This window comes from Scyliorhinus torazame, chromosome 12, assembly GCF_047496885.1.
Source record: "Scyliorhinus torazame isolate Kashiwa2021f chromosome 12, sScyTor2.1, whole genome shotgun sequence".
Lineage (NCBI taxonomy): Eukaryota > Metazoa > Chordata > Chondrichthyes > Carcharhiniformes > Scyliorhinidae > Scyliorhinus > Scyliorhinus torazame.
In genome coordinates this window covers 94,295,873-94,318,231 of record NC_092718.1, presented here as the reverse complement: position 1 = coordinate 94,318,231, position 22,359 = coordinate 94,295,873, and the positions used below count along the sequence as shown (strand labels likewise).

Genomic DNA, 22,359 nt, shown 5'->3' with positions numbered 1-22,359 from the left:
TTACTCAACCATGAGACGCAAGAGTATTGGATACAGAGATTCTTTTTTTAAATGTTGGATGAACCACGAGTGTATGTAGAACAAAGGAAACCACCACAGTTTAACTTGTCCCCTGGAAATTCTGATATCCACAAACATTCATCCCCTCTGCCACTAGCGCATAGTGGGAGCAATGTGTACTATCTAACGAATGATCCTTAGATTGCACCTTCCAAACACCCGATGACTATCACCTAGAAGGACGGGCAGCAGATACCTGGTAATACCACCACCTGGAGGTTCCCCTCCAAGCCACTCGCTACCCTGACTTGGAAATATATCACCACTCCTTCACAGACACTGGGTCACAATCCTGGAACTTCCTTCCCAACAGCACTGTAGATGTACCTACACCACAGGAACTGCAGCAGTTCAAGGCGGCAGCTCACCACCAACTTCTCAAGGGGCGATTAGGATTGGGCAATAAATGTAGGCCTAGCCAGTGACACCCACATACCTTAAATTATTGTTCAAAAACTTGTTCTGATAAATAAAGTCTTATGCCATAAAGCCCATTTTGCACTACAAGAACCCGCTGTATTGAAATAGCAATATTAACTAAATAAAACGGCCCAAAGAATCTAACCCAAAATTCAAATAACCTTGAATTTCTGCGAACAAGTGATTTAGTTTTAGACGATGCAAAGCTTCTTACATCTAACCTCCGGAAGAATATATTCCTTTTTGGCTTATTTAATGCATTCGGTTGGAGTTCACAACTGGACGGCGGGGGAGGAGAGCGGGTGGGCGGGGGGGCTGAAATCAAACAAAACGGATCATCTTCAACTCCTGCAATCACAACTACCCAGAAAATGTCCACTCATTCAGAGGCAAGTTTAAAACCTCCCCAGTCGAGGAGTAGCTACTTTGTTGGTGAATTATAAAGCACATTGAATGGGAACTTACAGAGGATGGATAATTCCACAGTGCAACGCTCGGTGCTGTTTGATGCTGGGTGGGAGATAACACAAGTCACCGTTTGACCATCAGCGGAATGGGTGGGTGCCACCTTGTACAGGCTGGTGACAGTCTTTGTCCCATTGTTGTTTTCACTTTGGGCTGTTGTCCAGTTTCCATGAAGATTGGAAATCCACCTGATCTTGGCCGCCGGATTCCCATCAGCTGAAGTACAATTCGCCACAGGCACTTCTGAAAGACCGGCTTGTGCTGGAACCTTCGTCGCTCTGTTCCTGGGACTGACTTGGGGGAGATGAATAAGAAATAGATTCAACGCCTGTTTCAAACATGTCGATATTTCGTGATTAACCTAGAACAGAGGCAGGAAATGGGTCCTGTGAACATTGTGGTGACCTCGTCGAATTGTTTAACCGGGGGATGGCTGATGTTATAGAAGAGAGAACCAAAGTGGGAAATTGAGGACATAGGCAGAGGCGAGGGAGAGAGGAGGGGGTATGGGCAGGGATATAATAAGCAACGGAATGGTTTTCAATTTAAAAATGCTTTTTTACCCGCAGTCAGGTCCATATTTTACTTGGGCATGACATATGATGCAAAAAGTCAAACCTCTTCATCAAATGGGCCTGATGATGTGTGTGTTGAGGGGAGGGAGGTGCGTGAGGGCGAGGACCAATGGAAGTGATCAGAATTGCAGCTTGAGAGACAGGTTGTAGAGGTGGATAGAAATGTGGTTGTGTCAGGGACATCTGGACGGTCTAACCATCCTAACCCCATATATAGACTTTAGGCAACCTGGGACAGGACAGTGGTTGTGACTGTTGCTTTACAGCACCAGGGACCTGGGTTCAATTCCCTGCTTGGGTCACTGTCTGCGTGGAGTCTGCACGTCCTCCCAGTGTGCGTGGGTTTCCTCCGGGTGCTCCGGCTTCCTCCCACAGTCTAAAGATGTGCAGGTAAGGTGAATTGGCTGTGATAAATTGCCCCAAAATGTCCAAAAGATGTGCAAGTTAGGTGGGGTTACGGGAATAGGGCGGGGGTTGGGGCCTAGGTAGAGTGTTCTTTCGGTGGGTCAGTGCAGATTCGATGGTCCGAATGGACTGGACTATAGGATTTCTGCGGTTTTATGACGACATGATGAAAGTGGATTAGTGAAGCACAGCTAATGACCGACTGTATTGAAGAACCATAAGGGTGAAGAATACTGGAGAGGGGAAGGTGTTGATTCTGTAACCCAGCATGGTATTGGTGATGGTGCTTTTGGATAATTTGGGATCTGATATGGAATGTCGAGATGGTTCCCAATGCTCTCCAACACTTGATATTTCTCTCGCCGCATGCCCGTGCCTGTTAAGAGAGGAATTGATGGAGATCAATTGCTCAGAATAGCGGTCGGTTATCATATCAGCTGCGGCTATCAACGAGAGGAGAAGACCGACATTAATCGTTTGGATGTAACGCTCACAACCATCAGCCCCCATCATCATCATCGCCTTCACCGCATGATTATTATTAGTTATCCCCACAGATACATCTTCACAGGGACAATGTCCCGGGGAGAATACATACCTACAATGGTTAAATTCATGGTGTAAGTTTGTATTCCGTACGGGAATATATTAACCTCACATGTATACATTCCCTCATCCTGCAATTCCAAAGCCTTTAACAGAATTGATCCGTCCTGGAGATTATTATTATTTCTGAGAATTATTCGGCTGGAATAGCGTTTGTCTGAGACGTTCATTCCCAACTTCGGGTTGTAAATAGCGAAGGTTTTCTCTTCAGTGCCCTTCTTCCAGGAAAGTTGCACCAGTGCTGTGTTGGATGTTGTGTTGGGTGTTGTTGCCTCGCACGGCAGCAACACCTCAGTCCCAACAAGAGCAGTGAGGGTCCGGTCTGGAGCGTTATTACTGGCTGGAACTGCAAGGAACAACAATATTGGCACCATTAGGAAACACACTGGGAGCAGATTTACTCTCAATCGGAATCAAACTCTTCATAAAATGGTCAAATCCGAAACTGATATATTTCAGCATTTTAGAAAGAGCTGCTGTATGGAATTATCCAAACTCCAATAACGGCATTAAACCTTTTCAAGTTAAAACGGGTGGTGGAATAGGGGAACTGATGTGTGAAGGTAACTGCTGGCCAGAACTTGACGAGTTGTAGACCCTGGATGAAACTGAACGAGTGACAGCTGCTGTTGGATCCACTGATACAAACTGATCCCACTGCTGTGCCAAATCGTGTCTGACATTGCTTAATTACCTAGTCAGATGTTACAAACTGTGGATTCTTCCTGAAACAGCCACCTGAATCATCTACGGTGCATTAGTTTTATACTTGTGGTGGAAACAACAGTCTGAAAGTCTACCCAAACATAAAGCTGCAACATAGGGCCGTTATGAGATAATGATCTCAATAGTGAATGTTGTTCCCTTGTTCCAGTTCTGAATTCTAGCAGTAAGTCAGTTGCTGGAATCGTCTGGCGTATTTCACTGCAGGGATGTGGGGAAGCAGCAGGAGTGTGGGAAATGCAGTTCCGTGATTCCCACATTACAACAGTAACTCCATTTCAAACATCCTCATTGAGAAAATGAAAGGCACAACTGTGACTGAAATGAACTCCCACCGCATTAATTTTAGGATTCTGGTTTACAATGCAGTGCTGAAGCAAAATAAGCAAATGTGGGCAGGATTCACCATTTCTGAGACCCTTCAGCGGGTTTCTCCGTCCCGCCGGACTGGGGCTGGATTCTCCATTTGGAGACTACGTCCCCATGCCGGCGTGAAAATGGTGGCGCAAAACAGCCACCGAGTCCCTGGGCGGGATTCTCCAATAATGGGGCTATGACCCACGCTGGCGAATCACTCTGGACCTTCCTGAAGAAAGTCCTGAGTGACTCTCCCACCTACAGGAGGCCAGCAGGGCCCCCGGAGTGCTCCTCGCAGCTCTGGCTGCGGATACGGGACCCTGCACTTCCGGTCGGGAGTCGGGGGGCGGGGGGACCTCTGTCAATGGCCTGTCCGACCAGATTTCGGCATAAATGCCGCCACGCTATCGCGAATTCGGCAAGGGAGCTCGGAGAATTCAGCCCCATGTTCAGGGTGGGGGGGGGGGGGGGGGAGGGGGGCAGCAGTATGGCACTGTAGAGCTCCCAGCTCAAGCTGTCCATACGGCCTGGAGAATTGCTGGGCCCGTGGATGCGCATGCGCACAGCGGCAGCCGGCAACGGCCGCGCCGTGCGTCATGGCGGATGTTGCTTGCGGACCCGGCCTGCAAAAATGGTATCCCCCCTTTGGACCCCTCGCGCGGGCCCTGGATCGCCCACCCACAGTGTCCCCAACCCCGAATATGTCCCTCCCACCCGTGGATCGGCCGTCCCCCAACTGAGGAGGTGCTGGACTGAGTCCGCAGCCACCACGCTGAGTTCCCGATCGGTGGGACCTGTAGTGATATACATCACTGTAAGTACACAAAGGGTTAACGCACATACACTACACCTAGCTAGACACTAGAGGGAACACCAGAGACATGACACACAGGCAGTCAACCAATAGGTCAGTAAGATAGGACACGACCAATGGGCATTCACGATACACACAGAGGTGACACAACCACAGGGGGGCATTACGCTAACCCATATATAAGGACACTGCACACATGATCTTCCTCTTTCCAGTGGAGACTCTCAGTGAGTACAGATACAGGGTTGACTGAACATCACTCCCACCACATGGATTGTAGCAGACTGGTTCATCAGCCTGAGTAGCTATAGTAGCTATAGTAGCATCCAAGTAGGAGAATTGTTAATAGTTTAATAAACGTGTTAAAGCTATCTCCAAGTTTGAACCTTCCTTTGTCAGAGTGCACATCAAGGAAGCAGCTTATGCTACGTCAAGAGCATAACAAAACATGGTTCCAGGAGTGAACTGTTAAATCCATATAGTTAAAACTCAGCAAACAGTGACAACCAGCAACAACACTCAGGCAAGATGATCGAGATTCCAGTTCCACAGCAGCTCAGGTACCAAGGCAATCTCAGTGAAAACTGCCGTTGGTTCAGGCAGAGAGTTGAGATCTACCTGGTAGCGTCCAACTTAGATGGCTTGGTGGATGCAGAGAAAATAAAGCTTCTACTTACCATTGTGGGTCCAGAAGCAGCTGAAATCTTCCAGACCTTCAAATACTCAAAGGGGCAAAACAAGAGCGACTTCCAGGCAGTCCTGGACAAATTCCAAGAATTCTGCGCGGAACATACACGAAGAAAAGGTAAAAGAGGTGCCAAAACTCACCTCGAGGTAGGCTTGCAGCAATGAACGGCAGTTTTGAATTGCAGCCATCTTGGAAAAGGTGCTGCACATGCGCAGTTGCGCGAAGAGCGCACAGAAAGGAAGCTCCATTTGCGCACGCGTGAGAAGCAGCACATGCTCAGTTGCGATAAAGACCCGAAGTAAAGGAACAGCGATCTGCCCATGCGCAATCGCTTCCTACGCACTCCGTCACATGTGTCGTGATGTCAGAGGCCCAGGACCACACCCACATAAAGGGGAAATGTCCCAAAACACGGAAAAAAATGTAAAGCCGTAAAACCCGATTCTTTCACCTGGAACGACAGCACAATGCCTGAAATTCGACCAGTCACTGAAAGTAACCTCCGCAGAACCCTGCAACAAGCAGTAAGCACCGCCCAAAGAGATGGTACAGTCCTTGAAGACTATGACTCAGACCTTGAATTCTTCCTTGGACATCGCAAGCCCAATGCCAGCTCCGACACAAAACATGATGATATGGTCCTAGAAGACAATGACTCAGACGAACATATCACCTTGGGTGGCTACCCCAGTACCAAATCCGAACCGCAACTAGATGTGTTGCACATTGACGAACCCGACAACGGGTTCTTCGGTTTGGGGAATCTTCAGCCCAGCATATATGGCATCCCGACTCGTGTGTGCAGGATTATGCTGCGGCCTGACGCCAAGAGACAGAGAGCTGTACAAGCCCACAGAGAGCAGCCTGCTGCCACACAGAGAGTGGTCCATGCACCGCAAAAAGTCCCCGACTCCACACAGAGAGGGGTCCACGCACCATGAAGGGTCCAAGACTCCACAGCGCAGTCCTTGCATGAACAAGAAGTGACTCGAGTGACACAAGCCTCCACAGAGAGCTCGTGGACAGACTCCACGATAGAAGCAACGCAAGACTCCAGAGCGCAGTCCTTGCATGAACACAAAGTGATGACAGTTTCCACAGAGAGACCAATGCACGATTCCACACAAGGAATGCTGCAAGACTCCACAGAGGGAGTGACACAAGTTTAATGATCACTCTTATCATAACTTGTACAAAGTTTCACTCATCTACCTAGTTTGTTCAATTTTCTTTAACACTGTACAGAAAATATGTAACACGAAAAAAGGGGGGATTTGGTGATATACATCACTGTAAGTACACAAAGGGTTAATGTACATACACTACACCTAGCTAGACACTAGAGGGAACACCAGAGACATGACACATAGAAAGTCAACCAAGAGGTCAGTGAGATAGGACACGACCAATGGGCATTCACAATATACACAGAGGTGACACTACCACAGAGGGGCATTACACCAACCCATACATAAGGATACTGCACACATGATCTTCCTCTTTCCAGTGGAGACTCTCAGTGAGTACAGACACAGGGTTGATTGAACATCACTCCCACCACGTGGATTGTAGCAGACTGGTTCGTCAGCCTGAGTAGCTATAGCAGGATTAACAGTAGCATCGAATCCAAGTAGGAGAATTGTTAATAGTTTAATAAACGTGTTAAAGCTATCTCCAAGTCTGAACCTTCCTTTGTCAGAGTGCACATCAAGGAAGCAGCTTATGCTACTTCGAGAGCATAACAAAACAGGACCAAGAGAGACCCACGCCGTCGGGGACGGAGCATTGCGGGGCAGGCCTCAGCCAATTGTCTGAGGCCGCGGATATGGTGTGCAGCGTATTCGCCAAGTATGCTGCTTTTCAGGGGGCGGTGCACCGCGAAAGCGGCGCTGCTCCCGATTTCGGCCTCATTGGGGATTCTCCGCCCCGTCGCCAAATGCCATTCCGACGTCAGGAATCGGAGAATCTAGCCCCTGGTGCGGGATTCTCCGTTTCGCCAGCTGGTCAATGGGGTTTCCCATTGTGGGGCAGGTCCATGCCGTCGGGAAGCCCCCTGGACGCCGACAAAATGGATAATCCTGACGACGGAGAATTGAGCTCTAAGCGTTGAAGCCGGCTCAGGATTCGTGGACTTTCACGACAGTAAAACCAGTGCTGCACAGGTGCCACATGGAACACAATTGATTCCAATGAGAAACCATGCAGTTTCGCAATTGACACTCAGGAGGCTGACAAGCTGCAGCTGCATATCCACACTTCACTCCGCACACACACCATCCCAGCCAACAAGATGGCAGTAAGATGCGCGGCCCCATGGTTCACGGACACAGAGCTCAAGACCCTCCTGGATGCCATGGAGGAGAGGCGGATAACCCTGTACCCTGGCCAGTGAAGGAGGCTGCCAATACCACCATTCATTGTGCCTGGGTGCAGGTGGCAGAAGCGGTGAGCGTCGTGGACAAAACCGTTAAGACCAGCCAGCAGTGCAGGAAAAGACTGCACGGCCTCATCAGGGTGGCCAGGGTGAGTAGGCAGCATTGTGCCCCTGGCACCAACCCCACCCCACACACCTGTAACCCCACCCTCCAACCCGGAGGGCACCGAATCCCCACCCTGCACCACATGCCGGCAGCCATACCGGCCACCTTGACCGGGTGCCCTGGCCACTGAGGCCAGCAGCTACCCACCCCCTGGGCTGCATGTGTCAGGCTGTCTAACACTGTCGTTTTCTGTCCCATCCCCAGCCACCCCCCCTCCCCAACTGCCGGGAGTGGGAAAAGACAGGAGGGGGACCACCGGACCCGCGCCCCTCACCGTGGCAGAGCAGAGGGACCTGGTGGTGGTCGGTGGCCTGGAGGAAAGGCAGGTCGCTGAGATGGAGTTCGGTTGCGGGCGAGGAAGTGAGACCCCGCTGACTTGCGGTTCCCCAAGACACATGTGTCAACCCCCCCCCCCCCCCACATCACCCTCACCCCACCACCCCGCACTCCAATCAAGCGTCTTGTCTTGTAGGAGATGCTGGAAACGGGGCGGGTTCCATCTGGCGTCCCCCGCCCGAGTCACTGCCACAGCCGGAGTCCCCCCCACCCCCACTGTGAGCCAAGCACAGACGAGAAAAGCAGCTCGGATGGCAACCTCTGCCTGAGACCCAGGACATCCCGGAGCTCGACTCCGGGGATGACACTGACTTTCTGTCACAGCTGTCTCCAACAGCTCACAGGCACCCATCTGCCAGAGCGATAGCATTGTAACAGCGCTCCTGAGTGTGGCCTGAGCACAGAGGGCCATGGCTGGGAACGTTGGCAGCACTGCCCAGGTGCTAGCCAACGTGGCACAGACACAGAGGTAGGTGGTCGGTGTCTGAGGAAGATGGCGCAGTCACTGTCTGATGTGACACAGACCCAGAAGGTGGTGGCACAGTCAATGGGTTATGTGGTGCAGTCCCAGATGGTCATAGTCCGCTTCCTGTGCTTCATAGCCGGGAGCGTGCAAACCTTGGTCAAAATCAGAGCGGGCCACCAGGACTGGCAGCGGCAGGTGATGGGAAAGCCTCAGGGGATACCTCCACTCATACCCCCATCCCTTGGAGTAGCCTGGGGGCCATCGGGCACCCCAACAGAAACGGAGACGATGGGGCCTGTGCCGGTGACTCCTGCAGGGGAGGTGTAGGAACACCACAGCACTTCGGACTCCTCCCTCCTGCCCCTGGCGTATCTGTTGGGCAATGGGCCAAATAGGGCAGCAGCATGCCAACTGGGACACCCGAGCAGCTGCAGGACCCATCCAGGCCTGGTCACCGCAACAGACGCTCACCAACAGGGACCCAAGTAACAGGGTGTGAATCACAGCAGCCTGCCTCCACTCCTGCTGTACTGTCTGGGGATCCACCTAGACATAGCATTAGGGCCCTAAGGCCAGAAAGATGGACACCAGTTAAGTTGGCCGGGTGCAGGCCACAGTTCAGTTAGAGTGTCTAGGGCACAAATCTGTACATATGTTGTCACATTAAACAACTGTTACCACTATTGCAACCTGCCTCGGTGCTCTGTCAGATGGGTGTCAGGGGTGAGTTGGTCTGGGCTGGTCAGAGTGGGGTCGCACAGGGGAGGGGGAAATGGGTGGACGTTGTGGGTGGCCTGGGCTCCTCACCCTCACCCCGCTTCCGAACCTCACTCACCCGAGCATCCCCACCACTGTCACCGCAGGGATTCAATGGCACCGAGTGATGGAATGGCCAGCTTGCATGCAGGAATCACCCAGGTGGACGCTGGAAAGTGCTATGGTGGGCAGGAGTCAGACGTTGTCATAAAATGAGGAGCACCGGAGCTCGTCACAGAGTGGGTTGTCATTATTCTTCATCTCCTGGACCAGCTGTTACTGTCAACCAAGGACCAACACGCCCGTAGTGCGGCAGGTATGTTGCTGATGTGTGTGTGTGTGTGTGTGTGGGGGGGGGGGGGGGGGGCGGTGCCAAGGGAGTGGTGGGGGTGGGAAGTGGTGTCCGTGCCCCTGGCCAGTCCCCCCCTCTAGAAGTGAACCTGGAGGTGAGCGGAGCATCCTGTGCGCGTTGGCCCTGGCGCACACGTCTGTGGACTCCCGTGCCTGCTTGGGCTCCATGTTCTGCCTCGTCAGACCCCGCTGCTGTGCAGTTTTGTGGAGGATGTCGCAAGCTATCATGATGCGGGTAACCCTCCTAGCATCATACTAGGGGACCCCTCCAGAGCGGTCCAGCCACCTGAACTGCATCTTCACGAGGCCAAAGCACCGCTCGATCACACTCCTGGTCGCTGTATGGGCGTCGATGAAGGGGGTCGCCACGTCACTCTGTGGCCTCCGGATAGGTGCCGTCAGCCACGGCTGCAGTGGGTCACCCCTGTTGCCCAGGAGCCAAGCTCCCCAGCAGGGAGAGTGTCTCAAACATGTCAGGAATCATCGCGTGTGCCAGGATGAATGAGTCGTGCACACTGCCTGGGTATCGGGTGCAGACGTGTATGATGTACAGCTGATGGTCACAACCCAAAGGGTTTGAATCTCTGGAATTCCTTGCCCAGTGAAGCAGTTGAGGCTCCTTCATTAAATGTTTTCAAGATAAAGATAGATAGTTCTTTGAAGAATAAAGGGTTATGGTGTTTGTGCCAGAAAGTGGAGCTGAGTCCACAAAAGAAGAGCCATGATCTCATTGAATGGCGGAGGATGCTCGAAGGGCCAGATGGCCGATTCCTGCCCCTAGTTCTTATGTTCTTATCAGCTGCAAGTTCATTGAGTGTGTAATGTTTTTGTCGGATGGCCTGATTTATATACAAGAACTCCTGTAGCTCAAGCTATGAACAATTTATTAACACTACTCCTGCTCCTAGTTCTTATGTTCTTATCAGCTGCAAGTTCATTGAATGTGTAATGTTCTTGTTAGATGGCCTGATTTATAATACAAGAACTCCTGTAGCTAAAGCTATAAACAATTTATTAACATCAACTGTGGTCATGAATGTGGAACCCCTTTCGGTTTGTGTAGAGTGGCCTGTTATCTGCGGGTGCTCATAGGGGGACATCCATCCCGTTGATCACTCCCTGGACCCAGGGAATCCCGCTACCCAGGCATCCTGGTGGGTTCGGTCCACATTGAAATGGATGTATTGAGCCGTCCGGGCATACAGAGCCCCCGTGATGGCGTGGATATACCTGTGAAGTGGACAGGTCCCAACTCGGCACCTGGAAGGACCCTGTGGCACAGAACATCAGGCCAACCATCACCTTGACAGCCAGCGGGAGCGGGCATCCTCCCCCACTCCCCTGCAGTGCCAGGTGCGCCATCATCTGGCAGTAATGGCGCACTGTCTCCCTGCTCAGCCGGACTCTTCAATGCATGCCGGGTCTGGCAGGTCCTCGAATGACAGGCGCTGCCAGTACATGTGAGGACTCACATGGTGCCTCACCTCTTCCTCCTCAGCCTGTTGGGCAGCCACCTCTCCATCCTTAGTGGCTGCCACCAGTTCCTCTGGGGCAGGTTCCGCTGCTGCACGTTCCGCTGCTGCAGCTTCCTCCTCCTCGAGCAGCTCCAGCTTGTCCAGCTGCATGGCATCCCACAGGGCTGCGGAGACTAGCAGGTAGGCAACATTGCTGGCTGAGTTCCAATATCCATTGGCCTCCAGGGGGTGAAATGTCGACATGTTAGCATGGTGCTCAACCACGTCCAACAGGCTACACGGTGGCCCCGGTTGGCACAGTGGACTCTGCCCCTGCATGTGCCCCTGCCCCATATCTCCGCACCCCTGGCCCCATCCGTGCCTGGCACCTTGGGGGCTTCTGTCCCTGGCACCTGTCCCTGCTGCCAGGGGCACCGTCGGTACAGTCCGCAGCCCCTGTCCGGCATCCCGCACGTAGGGGCAACAGTGGGCACTGCCCTTGGGTGGGCTGCCTGATGCCCTGCCGGAGGGTGGGGGCTATGGTAGAGGGTGGGGTGTGGGGGTGGTTAAGGTGGGTGCACCCATACAGCCGATGTCACTCTGCAGAACCAGGGGCCAAGGTTGGTGGTCATTGGGCTTGCAGCAAGATGGCAGCCCTACAGGCAACGGTAATGGCGGTCTGTGCCTGGACACCACCCCAGTTCCGTGGCGGTGAATCCGGCCACAATGCCTGTTCCCCCATCACTGCCCCCCCCCCCCCCCCCCCCCCACCCCCACCCCAGCCAGCCTGGCCAGTGTCTGTCCTGGCAACCCGCATTCGCTCTTCGCCGTGTCCTACCTCTCTCTCTCCCCCAGCAGCCATGATGCCAGTTTCACGATTTTATAAAGCACAAGTGAACCGCTCCATCGCAAACTCAGCCCATCGGAGGTGGAAAATCGCGGAGGTCTTGCAGAATTCCAGGTCAGGCCCGCTAATGACATGCAACTGGTGTTTACTGTACGTGCGTTCCTACCGCATTAACGTCGCTGTCAAGCTGACAGAGCATTGCGATTGGTCGTCAAATTGGCACCCGCCGCAATCGTGACGTCAGAACCGATTCTCCGCCAAATCGCTTTTCGCAATTTTGGCATCAGCCAACGGAGAATCCTGCCCAACTTTTTTCACACAGCGAGTAGTTCAGGTCTGAAATCCTCTGCCCTGAAGTGTGGTGGAGGTTGCTGCGTTACTCTGGGGTAACACAGGATGCAACTGGATGCAGCTTTAACCAAAAGATATTCCAGACCTTGAAGTTAGTTCAATCTGATTTATTGAACCAGTAGCACAATTAGCACAGTTCTCTATGATTTCTACTCTCTGCTAACCTAAGTGTGATTACTCTGGCTGACTGAACCAGATTAGCTCTTACCACATGCTGGAGGTGTGATACTGTACATACACCCTGACTCACTCTGTAGACGTTCATCAGTGGAAAGAACATGGAACATAGAACATAGAACATTACAGCGCAGTACAGGCCCTTCGGCCCTCGATGATGCGCCGGCCTGTGAAACCACTCTAAAGCCCATCTACACTATTCCCTTATCTTCGATATGTCTATCCAATGGCCATTTGAATGACCTTAGTGTTGGCGAGTGCACTACTGTTGCATTCCACGCCACTACTACTCTCTGAGTAAAGAACCCAGTTCTGACATCTGTCTTATATCTATCTCCCCTCAATTTAAAGCTATGTCCCCTCGTGCTAGGCACCACCATCCGAGGAAAAAGGCTCTCACTGTCCACCCTATCCAATCCTCTGATCATCTTGTATGCCTCAATTAAGTCACCTCTTAATCTTCTTCTCTCTAACGAAAACAGCCTCAAGTCCCTGAGCCTTTCCTCATAAGATCTTTTCTCCATACCAGGCAACATTCTGGTAAATCTCCTCTGCACCCTTTCCAATGCTTCCACGTCCTTCCTATAATGCGGCGACCAGAATTGCACGCAATACTCCAAATGCAGCAACACCAGAGTTTTGTACAGCTGCAACATGACCTCATGGCTCCGAAACTCAATCCCTCTACCAATAAAAGCTAACACACCGTACGCCTTCTTAACAACCCTCCCAACCTGGGTGGCAACTTTCAGGGATCTATGTACATGGACACCGAGATCTCTCTGCTCATCCATACTGCCAAGAATTTTACCATTAGCCCAGTACTCAGTCTTCCTGTTATTCCTTCCAAAATGAATCATCTCACACTTTTTAGCACAGGGCTGTTTAGCACAGGGCTAAATCGCTGGCTTTGAAAGCAGACCAGGCCAGCAGCACGGTTCAATTCCCGTAACAGCCTCCCCGAACAGGCGCCGGAATGTGGCGACTCGGGGCTTTTCACAGTAACTTCATTGAAGCCTATTTGTGACAATAAGCGATTTTCATTTCATTTTCTGCATTAAACTCCATTTGCCACCTCTCAGCCCAGCGCTGCAGCTTATCTATGTCCCTCTGTATCTTGTAACATCCATCCGCACTGTCCACAACTCCACCGACTTTAGTGTCATCTGCAAATTTACTCATCCATCCTTCTACGCCCTCCTCCAGGTCATTTATAAAAATGACAAACAGCAGTGGCCCCAAAACAGATCCTTGTGGTACACCACTAGTAACTGGACTCCAGTCTGAACATTTCCCATCAACCAACACCCTTTGTCTTCTTCCAGCTAGCCAATTTCTGATCCAAACTGCTAAATCACCCTGAATCCCATGCCTCTGTATTTTCTGCATTAGCCTACCGTGGGGAACCTTATCAAACGCTTTACTGAAATCCATATACACCACATCAACTGCTTTACCCTCATCCACCTGTTTGATCACCTTCTCAAAGAACTCAATAAGGTTTGTGAGGCACGACCTACCCTTCACAAAACCGTGTTGACAATCTCTAATCAAATTATTCCTTTCCAGATGATTATACATCCTATCTCTCATAAACCTTTCCAAGATTTTGCCCACAACAGAAGTAAGGCTCACTAGTCTATAGTTACCGGGGTTGTCTCTACTCCCCTTCTTGAACAAGGGGACAACATTTGCTATCCTCCAGTCTTCTGGCACTATTCCTGTAGACAAAGATGACTTAAAGATAAAAGCCAAAGGCTCAGCAATCTCCTCCCTAGCTTCCCAGAGAATCCTGTGATAAATCCCATCCGGCCCAGGGGACTCATCTAGTTTCACACTTTCCAGAATTGCTAACACCTCCTCCTTATGAACCTCAAGCCCTTCTGGTCCAGTAGCCTGAATCTCAGTAGTCTCCTTGACAACATTGTCTTTTTCCTGTGTGAATACTGACGAAAAATATTCACTTAGCACATCTCCTATCTCCTCGGACTCCAAGCACAACTGTCCTTGACTGGCCCTACTCTTACCCTAGTCATTCGTTTATTCCTGACATATCTATAGAAAGCTTTAGGGTTATCCTTGATCCTACCTGCCAAAGACTTCTCATGTCCCCTCCTGGCTCTTCTTAGCTCTCTCTTTAGGTCCTTCCTAGCTAACTTGTAACTCTCGAGCGCCCTAACTGAACCTTCATGTCTCATCTTTACACAAGCCTCCTTCTTCCTCTTGACAAGTGTTTCGACTGCTTTAGTAAACCACGGTTCCCTTGCTCGACCACTTCCTCCCTGCCTGACAGGTACATACTTATCAAGGACACGCAGTAGCAGTTCCTTGAACAAGCTCCACATTTCCATTGTGCCCATCCCCTGCAGTTTTCCACTTCATCCGATGCATCCTAAGTCTTGCCTCAGCGCATCATAATTGCCTTTTGGCCAGATATAACTCTTGCCCTGCGGTGTGTACCTATCCCTTTCCATCACTAAAGTAAACATAATCGAATTGTGGTCACTATCACCAAAGTGCTCACCTACCTCCAAATCTATCACCTGTCCTAGTTCATTACCCAGTACCAAATCCAATATGGCCTCGCCTCTCATTGGGCTATCTACATACTGTGTCAGGAAATCCTCCTGCACACATTGGACAAAAACAGACCCATATAAAGTACTTGAACTATAGCGTTTCCAGTCAATATTTGGAAAGTTAAAGTCCCCCATAACAACTACCCTGTTGCTTTCGCTCCTATCCAGAATCATCTTTGCAATCCTTTCCTCTACATCTCTGGAACTTTTCTGAGGCCTATAGAAAACCCCTAACAGGGTGACCTCTCCTTTCCTGTTTCTAACCTCAGTCCATACTACCTCAGTAGACAAGTCCTCATCAAACGTCCTTTCTGCCACCGTAATACTGTCCTTGACTAACAATGCCACCCCGCCCCTCTTTTACCACCTTCCCAGACCTCACTGAAATATCTAAACCCCGACACTTGCAACAACCATTCCTGTCCCTGCTCTATCCATGTCTCCGAAATGGCCACAACATCGAAGTCCCAGGTACCAACCCATGCCGCAAGTTCACCCACCTTATTCCGGATGCTCCTGGCATTGAAGAAGACACACTTTAAACCACCTTCTTGCCTGCCGGTACACTCCTGCAACTTTGAAACCTTACTCATGACCTCACTACTCTCAACCTACTGTATACTGGAGCTACAATTCAGTTCCCAAGCCCCTGCTGAATTAGTTTAAACCCTCCCGAAGAGCACTAGCAAATTTCCCCCCCAGGGTATTAGTACCCCTCTGGCCCAGGTGTAGACCATCCCGTTTGTAGAGGTCCCACCAACCCCAGAATGAGCCCCAATTATCCAGAAATCTGAAACCCTCCCTCCTGCACCATCCCTGTAGCCACATGTTCAACTCCTCTCTCTCCCTATTCCTCGTCTCGCTATCACGTGGCACAGGTAACAACCCAGAGACAATAACTCTGTTTGTCCTAGATCTAGGTTTCCACCCTAGCTCCCTGAATTCCTGCCTTACATCCCCATCCCTTTTGCTACCGATGTCGTTGGTACCAATGTGGACCACGACTTGGGGCTGCTCCCCCTCCCCCTTAAGGATCCCGAAAACACGATCCGAGACATCACGCACCCTGGCACCTGGGAGGCAACACACGAGGCGGAGTGTGAGTGCCTCGTGCCTTTTACAGTGAGATTTCACCCCTGAGTGTCCTGCCTGCTTATTGGTCATGTCCGGTTCTCTGTGTTCATTAGCTGCCTGTCTGTGCCTGTCTGTATATCATTCTCTGCATGTTTGCATAGCATAACATCTCCCCTTTCTTTTTTATGTTTTGTTGGCACATTGCAACGTACAAACATTTGGTGGCATATATTAACATATTTACAAGCGGTGGCATATGTGAACGTATTTACATGTGAAGAAAGCTGTCTAATGTGAGAAAACAGAACATAGCAACCAAAACAAATGTTCATAAGTCCAGTCTCTGGGGCTTGCGTCTGATCCTTGTCGACCGCCGGAGAGGTGGGGGTGGGGACGACGGCGCCTTGACAGGTGGGATGGAAGCCTGACTGGTGGCCTCGTAGTTCGATCCCTTCTTTCACCTTGGCTGGATTTTAAGTGGTTTCTAATCCTCAGGCTATTGCTTTTCTTGCTAATTTGTATGGCTCTTCTTTGAATCTAATACTATCTTGAATTTCCCTTGTAAGCCACATTTAGCCACCGTTCTGTTTCTACTTTTGTGCCAAATAGGAATAAACAATTTTTGGAGTTCATCTATTTGATCCTTGAAAGCCTGCCATTGCCTGTCCACTTCCTTCCTTTCAGTAATGTTTCCCAGTCCATCATAGCCAGCTCATGCCTCATGCCATAATAGTGACCTTTATTGGGTTTCAAGACCCTGGACTCAGAATTAACTGCCTTACTATCCACCTTGATAAATAATTCTATCATATTATGGTCACTTATCCCAAGGGTCTCTAACAACTAGATTGCCAACTGATAATTTCTCATTCCATTATACCCAGACCAAGATGGCCTGTTCCCTTGGGCTGAAAACGGATCAGTAACATTGGCATGAGACAATATACAAACATGTCCACCAAGAGAAAATCTAACTTTTCCTTGAAATTCAACATAACTATATTGCTAGATCATGCACCATCAACATCCTGGGAGATACTATTGACCAGAAACTGAACTTGACAAGCCACTTGGGCTACGAGGGGCGGTTAGAGGCTGTGAACTCTGGAACAAGTAACTCACCTCCTGTCCTGGATCTACAAGGTATTAGTTGGGATAGAATGGAATTTGGTCCACTTGCCTGAATGAACGTGGCTCCAACAAGACATAAGAATCTCCATACCATCATGGACACAACAGCCCATTTGATTGGCACCCTTTTCATCACCTTCCACCATTCATTCTCTCCATCACTGATGCACAGTAGCAGCCCTGTGTACCACCTACAAGATGCACTTCAGCAACGCATGGAGTCTCCTTAGGCAGCACCTTTCAACATTCACTCCCCCCACCACTGATGCACAGTCGCAGCCGTGTGCACCATCTACTGATTCACTGCAGCAACTCACTGAGGCTCCTTCGACAGCATCTTCCATCCCCACGACCACTACTATCTCGGACAAGAGCAGCAGATATCTGGGAACCCCACCACCTCGAGATGTCCATCCAAGTCCCTCATCACCCAGACTTGGAAATATATCACCGCTCCTTCACTGCGGCTGGGGCAACATCCTGGAACTCCCTCCCTATCAGAACTATGGATTTAGCTACACCACATGGACTCCAGCGGTTCAAGAATAATTAGCGATGGGAAATAAATGTTAACAGTGCCATGTGACATTACATGAAGGAACCAAAAAGAAAGCATCCCCTATTTTCAAGCAGGCTTTAGAAAGCAGAAACACTTATCTTCAAAATGCAAATAAAAACCAAATCCCAAATCACGTGACAATCTTGAAAACTCACCGCAGAGTGCAAGAAATGCAATTGACTTCAAAACCATTGCTGCCATTACTGCACTGGGACTAGTCGCCTGTGATTCTCCAAGGGATGGGAGCAGTGAAGGCTTCGGAGAGAATGAGCTATTTGCTCAGAATTTTCCAAACAACTGACACACTTCTGCACAGTCTTTTTTTATTGCCATGTCCGGCAGTTTCATTTCCACTGAGAACCACAATTTCAAAAGGAAGTTGCTTCTGAGGCATTTACAGGAAGGACCCAGGTTTGAAATTCTCCCCTTCTGTTACACAAACGCGATGTGTTAAGACAACGGAACCAGCCACTTTGATGTTTCCATACAACTTTGGGGATTTATTCACTGAGGCAAAGCCAGCTTGAGTTCTCCATGCCCAATGGTCCTTGGGATTATGTGGCTTGTCAGGTCTTCCATCAGAGCCAGTCACATTGCTGGAGTAACATGGAGGCCAGGGAGGGCAGATTTCCTTCCCCTCCTAGTGAACGGGATGGATCTTTGGCACCAATTGATGTCAGTTGTCGTGGTTAACCGAGGTTACCTTTTAATTTCCGGATTTTATGAAGGTAGTTCAAATGACCGTGGTGGACTGTTCACCCATGTAGTCCTTTCATGAATCTGAGCCTCTGGATTACTGATACCCAGTGACATTAACATTGCGCCATATTCTAACCCACAACACAAATGGAATCCAGCAAGATTTCTTATATCTTTATCAATTCCCTTTACACTTCTCTGATGGTTGGAGCACATGTCCAACTTCAATGGTCTCTGCATTTAACATCAATCACTCGCATTTATATTAGAGTTTGCGACAAATCAGCCACAAACACGCTGCCCATTAAATAGTCTTACAACACCAGATTAAAGTCCAACAGGTTTGTTTCGAATCACAAGCTTTCGGAGCACTGCTCCATGCTCAGGTGAATAAAGAGGTAGTTTCCAGAAACATATATGGAGACAAAGTCAAAGATGCAAGACGATACTTTGAATGCAAGTCTTTGCAGGTAATTACGTATTTACAGGTCCAAATGGAGCAATTGGAGAGAGGGATAATCACAGGTTAAAGAGGTGTGAATTGTCTCAAGCCAGGACAGTTGGTAGGATTTTGCAAGCCCAGGCCAGATGGTGGGGGGTGAATGTAATGCGACATGAATCCGGTTGAGGCCATACTCATGTGTGCAGAACTTGGCTATAAGTTTCTGCTCGGCAATTCTGTGTTGTCACGCGTCATGAAGGATGCCTTGGAGAACGCTTACCCGAAGTTCAGAGGCTGAATGCCCTTGACTGCTGAAGTGTTCCACGACTGGAAGGAAACATTCCTGTCTGGCGATTGTTGCGCGATGTCCGTTCATCCACTGTTGCAGCCTCTGCATGGTCTCACTAATGTACCACGCTTCGGGACATCCTTTCCTGCAGTGTATGAGGTAGATAACGTTGGCTGAGTCACACGAGTATGTACCAGGTACCTGGTGGGTGGTGTTCTCACGTTTAATGGTGGTACCCATGTCGATGATCTGGCATGTCGTGCAGAGATTGCCATGGCAGGGTTCTGTGGTGTCATGGTCACTGTTCTGAATGCTGGATAGTTTCCTGCAAACAATGGTTTGTTTGAGGTTGCGCGGTTGTTTGAAGGCAAGTAGTGGGGGTGTGGGGATGACCTGGGCAAGATGTTCGTCTTCATCAATGGCGCGTTGAAGGCTGTGATGAAGATGTCGTAGTTTCTCCGTTCCGGGGAAGTACTGGACGACGAAGGGTACTCTGTCTGTTGTGTCCCATGATTGTCTTTTGAGGAAGGCGCACCGGAACTGTCGATCGATGAGTCAAGCGCCATATCCCGTTCGTACGAGGGCACCTTTCAGCGTCTGTAGATATCTGTTATGCTCCTCACCGCACAAATCTGAGCCTCTGGATTACTGATACCCAGTGAGAAGATCCTGTGTATACGGAGGACTTGTCCATTGTGGATGGATTCTTTAATGCATTTAGGGCGGAAGCTGGAGAAGTGGAGCATTGTGAGGTTATCCATGGGCTTGCAGTAAAGCGAAGTGCTGAGGTGACCGTCCTTGATGGAAATGAGTGTGTCCAAAAATACAATCAATTCTGGAGAGTAGCCTGTGGTAAGTCTGATGGTGGGGTGGAACTTATTGATGTCATTGTGTAGTCGTTTCAGTGATTCTTCGCCGTGGGTCCAAAGGAAAAAAATGTCGTTGATGTATCTGGTATATAACGTCGGTTGAAGATTCTGTGCGGTGAGGAGGTCTTGTTCAAACTTGTTCAAACTTGTACCATGAAGATGTTGGTATATTGAGGTGCGAATTTGGTCCCCATATCTGTTCCGTGTGTCTGGATGAAGAACTTGTTGTAGAAGGTGAAGACCTTGTGATCCAGAATGAAGCGGATTAGTTGCAGAATTGCGTCTGGAGATTGGCAGTAGTCGGTGTTGAGTACTGAGGCTGTTGCAGCAATGCCGTCGTCATGGGGGATGCTGGTGTAGAGTGCCGAGACGTCCATTGTGGCGAGGAATGTTCCTGGTTCAACTGTTCCATGGGTGCTGAGTTTTTGTATCGCGATAGAAGCTGGGCGTTCCTTGTACGATGGATTTCAAGATGCCCTCGAGAGGTTCTCACACGGGGTCCCATTGCCTGATACAATAGGATAGCCTGGTGTGTTGGCCTTGTGTATTTTTGGGAGGCAGTAGAGATCTCCAACGTGGGAGTACGTGGGATGAGAGCACGTAGCTGCGCTGAAGGTCTGGATCCTAGCTCTTGATCAGGCTGTTGAGTTGGCGGGTGTGTTCCTTCGTCGGATCTGCGGGTAACTATCTGTAGTGTTCCTGGTTGTTGAATTGTCGGTACACTTTTTTGCAGCAGTCCGTTCTGTTCAGTATGACAGTGGCCCCTCCTTTGTCTGCTGGTTTGAGAATGGTGTTGCAGTTGGTCTTGAGAGCACGGATGGCGTTGCGTTGTGCCTACCAACTGTCCTGGCTTGAGACAATTCACACCTCTTTAACCCCTGATTATCCCTCTCTACAGTTGCACCGTTTGGACCTGTAAACACTTAATTACCTGCAAAGACTCGCATTCAAAGTATCGTCTTGCATCTTTGACTTTGTCTATACATATGTTTCTGGAGCCCACCTCTTCATTCACCTGAGGAAGGAGCAGTTCTCCGTAAGCTAGTGATTCAAAACAAACCTATTGGACTTTAACCTGGTGTTTTAAGATTTCTTACTGTGCTCACCCCAGTCCAACGCCGACATCTCAACATCATTAAATAGTTGAGAGAGATGGTGGCCCATCATACAGAGAGCGATTTGCTTTTCCCTCAACATGGCCTGACTGCAATCCCACCAATGAAGCTGAAATGGATAAAGAAATGTGTGTTTTTAACTTTAAGTCAACCAGGTCCAAACTGCCCGCCAAACCTCGCCCCGCACAAGTTTCAGGAGGAATTTGTTATGGGCCAGGGTTTAGAGAACCCCAAAGTGTATCATGGAGTTCACCTGACCCACATCTTTTACTAGATTGTGGTAGGGGGAGCACACGGCCCACTCTACAGGCGTGGTACAGCAGAAATGGAAAAATATTTTTAAAAGCAAAACAATGTTTATTCTATGAACTCAAGTTTCCCTATTTAAAACATACAGTGAACATCTTAGCAACCATTAATTCAAATACAACCGCCAAAGACTACAACACTAAGTAAGCCTTTAAGCTTTCCTTTTTAACATCCATACGACTTAAAAACAAAACCTTTATCAGAAGCACATCCGGGTGAAGTCACTACTGTTATTAGTTTTAAATCACCAGGAACGATTTACAGTCTTTAGATTACAAAGAGAGATTCATACACCTTCTGGCTGTGACTGCAGCTATCCAGCTCTGAATACTAAACTAAAACACACCCTGCAGCCTGCTCAATAACAAAAGTAAAAAGCTGACAGACAGCCCAGCTTACCCACTCTCTGACATCGCTGCAGTAGTAAACACTCATTTCTTAAAGGTACTCTCACTACAGATATTTATATACGCACGCATTTATAAACACCCATTTCTTAAAGGTACTCTCATATGATACCTCCCACCAAGGAAAAAAAATAAACCATCAACTTCAAGATGGTTTCATTTTTCACTATTTCACCATTCTTTAAGAAATGCGCACAATAAGTATATTTTTTAGTTTCAAAAAACAACACACACAAACAAGTATAATAATATAGTCCATTTTCTTTTCATTTTTCTTCCTCCAACTGAAATCCTTCCTGATTGACAGTCTCTTTGAACAAGAAGGTCTTTGCACGATCCGTCCATTTCTCTACGCCTCAGCATTTCTCTTTAAAGTCAGATACTTCAGTTCAATCTGATCACAGAGTCCCTTGTCATTCTCCATCACATGAGAATTGGTTATCACAGCTTTCAGGCAGGCAAATGCCTGTTGAAAGTCCGCTGTCCACTGAAATT

The 22,359-nt window shown here is 49.4% G+C and overlaps 1 protein-coding gene across 1 annotated transcript in view; it reads right to left on the bottom strand.

Moving 5' to 3' along the window:
* The window catches only part of LOC140386568 (nectin-1-like), a 52,075-nt gene extending 34,074 nt beyond the window's left edge, over positions 1 to 18,001 (bottom strand). The window contains exons 1-3 of the mRNA XM_072468998.1: positions 17,890 to 18,001; positions 2,524 to 2,877; positions 946 to 1,239 (exon numbers count right to left, since the gene is read on the bottom strand). Of these exons, the coding sequence (XP_072325099.1) occupies positions 946 to 1,239; positions 2,524 to 2,877; positions 17,890 to 17,935 (694 nt within the window). The 5' untranslated portion in view covers positions 17,936 to 18,001. The remainder of the gene's footprint in view (positions 1 to 945; positions 1,240 to 2,523; positions 2,878 to 17,889) is intronic.
* Between the last annotated feature and the right edge of the window lie 4,358 nt (positions 18,002 to 22,359).